Below are 3,745 nucleotides of genomic sequence, written 5' to 3' on the forward strand. Positions count from 1 at the left end.
TGAACAAAACCTCAGTTGCCCGTGAACTAGCACAAACAATCAACAAGTGGGATCTCTTCTTACTAAAAAGCTTCTGCATAGCAAGAGGAACCACCAACAGTGTGAAGAGACAAAAAATTTTCACCAGCTGTTCCTCAGACAAAGTCTACTATCTAGAATCTATAAAGAACTTTAAAAAATCAGACCTCCCAAATTTAAAGATCCAATACAAAAATGGACATCTGAAATGAACAGACATTTCTCAAAGAAGTAGAAATAGCAAATAAACATATGAAAAAATGTTCAACATCACTGATCATTCGAGAGGTGCAAATGAAAACAACACTGAGATTCCACCTCACAGCAGAAAGAATGCCTGCTATCATGAAATCAACTAATAACAAATGCTGGCAGGGCTGTGGGGAAAGAGGAACCCTGCTCCACTGCTGGTGGGAGTGTAGACTGCAACCACTGTGAAATCAGTATGGAGATACCTCAAAGAACTAGGACTGGAAGTCCCATTTGACCCAGCTATTCCACTGCTGGGTATCTTCCCCAAAGAATTAAAAGAATCATACCACAGTGATATATGTGCACCCATGTTCATAGCAGTAAAATTTGTAATAGCTAAAACCTGGAAGCAGCTCAACTGGCTATCAACTGGAGACTGGATAAAGAAAATGTGGTGTTTTTAATAAAATGGAGTACTACTCAGCCATAAAAAATGAGAAATGAGTTTTATAGCTAAATGGATGCACACTGAGGCAATACTCGTAAGTGAAATAAATAGGATCACACGTGTAAATACCAGATAGTTTCTCTAGTGTGAGAAACTGAAAGTGTAAATACAGACTAAAAGGTATAATAGATAATGTGAAATAGGAAGAAAAGATGCAAAGGGGAAGTGGGAGGGGCAGGGGAAAGGAAAGAAGGGAATGGAATTAATAAGAGAAAATGAAAAATGGAAACAAAGTCTTTGTAAATAGGGAGGGATGGAGGGGTTGAAGGGAGGACAGGGGAATGGGGAAAAAATAAGAACTACAAGAGATTATGTAAAGGTGCAAATTTCCAATGATGAATGTCATCATATTGTATACCTAAATGTACCAATAAATTTAATTTAAAAAAAAAAAAAAGAGGACTTAGCTCCTCATTGGTTATTGATAGGAGACCATGGTCCTCATCAAACCTTTCCATTGGACTACTTGTTTCCTCAAAAAATGGCAGTTGATTAACCCGAGTGACCCAATGAAGAGGAAGCAGAGCTATAATGTCTTTTAAGACCTAGTCTCAGAAATTGCATACTGTTACTTTTGCCATACTCTGTAGTTACAATGTGGGAGAGATCTATAAAAGGGTATGAATATTGGAAGGCATCACTAGTGAGCATTTTGGAAGCTGGCTACTGCAAACCTAAGTGTTCATTAACTGATTAACAGGTAAACTGTGGTCACATTCATGCAGTACAACAATAAGCAGTAATGAAAAAGGAACACACTACTGATACATGCAAGAGTAAAACTCACAAATGAAGTTACTCTAAGTGAAAGAAGTTGGACAAGTCTGTATAATTATATTTATAATGACATGCTGCAAAAGACAAAACCAAATGGACTCAAAACAGATCAGAAGTTATTAGGGGCTCAGAATGGGGCAGAAACTTTTGGGCAAGATGGAAAAGTTCTATATTTGATTGTAATGATATTTATATGGTTGGGTTTTTTTTTACTAAAATTCATAGAAATGTACACCTAAAAAGGATGAGTTTTATTCTACGTAAATTATACCTCAATAAATACTCATAAAAAGAAGGGAATCTTGAAGGGAAAGAGGTTTGGATGATGAGATGGTTACTGAAATCTTAATGTATAACTAATAGAGAAGTTTCTGAGAAAGATGACTATGAAACTAATATGTAATTTAAGTTCCTCAAGCTAAAGAGATTCAGCTGAATTTGAGTCTACAGGCTGAAAATAACTGATTGAATTATAGGTTAGGTAGATCAGAAAAGATAAACATATCTTTCTCTGGTACATGCTACCAGGAAACTTGAACTCCAAGGATAAAGAGAAAAATCTTAGATGCGCCCAGAAAAAACAAGTTACTTAGAAAAAAAAAGAAAGAGGTATGGCCCTTTCCTACCCTCAGTATGGAACAAGAGGATAATGAAATAATAGTCAAATGTTTTAAAAAAAATTCTTTGGGGATTTGTGATACCTTGGCTCACAAACTTTATTCTTTCCATGATTCTGGTCACAAACCAAATTGGACAAGAACTGAATCAAATTCAATGGTTAGGGTCAATGTTGATCTTATGGGGAAATTTGATTTGGTTCTTGTCTAATTTGGTTTGCAACCAGAATCATGGAAGGAATTAAGTTTGTGAACCGAGGTACCACTGTACAGTCACTCAAAAAATGTACCACTCCCTTATCCTATTTAGGGAAATAGCCATCAAAAAAAAAAAATCCTTATTAAATAACAACTGAATTATGACAGAGATATGGGGGGATAAAGAGCAGACCTTATGAGATGAAGTTAAATTTAACTAGATTTAAATACAGCAATTAAGAGATATATAATGAATGAAAATCCAGATCATCAGAATTAAAATGAAGCATCTACACGACAAGAATATTAAAGTTAGCCCAGTGTATAAGGATACTGTGAGTAACTATTATCAACAGTTTTTTGGCTTTGTTTTGCTTTACCTGGTTTGCAAGATGAGAGTGACCAAACAGCTTGTGACCCAATTTCCCTTACTGTTCCAGTTCTTTCCAACTGCTTAGGATCAGCACCAGGAGGTGTCTTGTTTGGTGTGGTCATTTTGAAAATATTCTACATAGAAAGAAAGAATATGTACATTATGCTGAGATCTGAGTATTTTTCTGTAAAAGGTAAAAGAAATTAATAGCAAAATGGATCGGTCATCTGTGGCATGTTTCCTAACTTTGGTTAATCTTACTAAATCTATGCAAATGTGAAAAAATACTTGTTGGACAATGAAGGGTAGGTCAGTCTGCTTTGGTGAAGCAGTTACTTTTACAGAACATTATCACAAATGCAAAACAATTCCAAAAGTTCTACATACCATCTCCTTGATACTTTCCATTAGATCCTAAATTGCTTCCACGCTGCCACGCAAACACTTCTCATTAAGTAAAAGCAGACAATGTACTGTAAACTTCGGATAGGCCCGTGACTTTAATGCTGAATAAGTAATTTATTGAATGAATAAATGGATAAACAGGTCCAATCATAAACGAAGCCTGTAGCCATCATTACAAGCCAAACGGCCTAATATCTAAAAATAAAATAAAATAAAATAAACCATCTCGGGCCAGGGATTTAGCTCAGCGTTTCCGCCGCCTGCCTCGCAAGCGCAAGGACCCGAGTTCGATCCCCGATACCAAAAAACAAACTAACAAACAAACCATCTCTATATTGGAGCAGAATTCAACTGTCGGACTTGGGACTACCCGCCACCAAGTGGACAAAACAGGCAGCTCAGAGAAGACTGGATTCCTGGCCTCGAAAAACTGACCACACAATACAGAGAGCTGAGGCCGAAGACAAAGCGCCACCGCGAGCACAGTCAGGATATGCTCTGTTGGTCCAGCTTGACACCACGGGTGTACTAGAATAACTCAGGCTCCACACGTGGCCCACCAGCCTTGAGGCGACCGCGAGTGTAGAGAGACTGAAACTGGGGAGAAAGCATCTACTTACGATGGGGCCTCTCTACACTGAGGCAAATCGTACTTAC

At 37.4% G+C, this 3,745-nt stretch overlaps 1 protein-coding gene across 7 annotated transcripts in view; it reads right to left on the reverse strand.

Annotated features, from left to right (window-relative positions):
- The window catches only part of Anapc10 (anaphase promoting complex subunit 10), a 76,997-nt gene that overhangs the window by 73,090 nt on the left and 162 nt on the right, over positions 1–3,745 (reverse strand). For 4 of the 7 annotated variants that reach the window (XM_021247692.2, XM_021247689.2, XM_021247691.2 and 1 more), the window contains exon 2: positions 2,691–2,817. In XM_021247692.2, the coding sequence (XP_021103351.1) occupies positions 2,691–2,805 (115 nt within the window). In that variant the 5' untranslated portion in view covers positions 2,806–2,817. Of the gene's footprint in view, positions 1–2,690; positions 2,818–3,070; positions 3,284–3,745 lie in introns of all 7 variants that reach the window. The other 3 variants (XM_087193339.1, XM_087193340.1, XM_087193342.1) reach the window with 1 other exon arrangement.

This window comes from Heterocephalus glaber, unplaced genomic scaffold, assembly GCF_053883595.1.
Source record: "Heterocephalus glaber isolate CG9 unplaced genomic scaffold, H.glaber_assembly_v1.0 deba00001587, whole genome shotgun sequence".
Lineage (NCBI taxonomy): Eukaryota > Metazoa > Chordata > Mammalia > Rodentia > Bathyergidae > Heterocephalus > Heterocephalus glaber.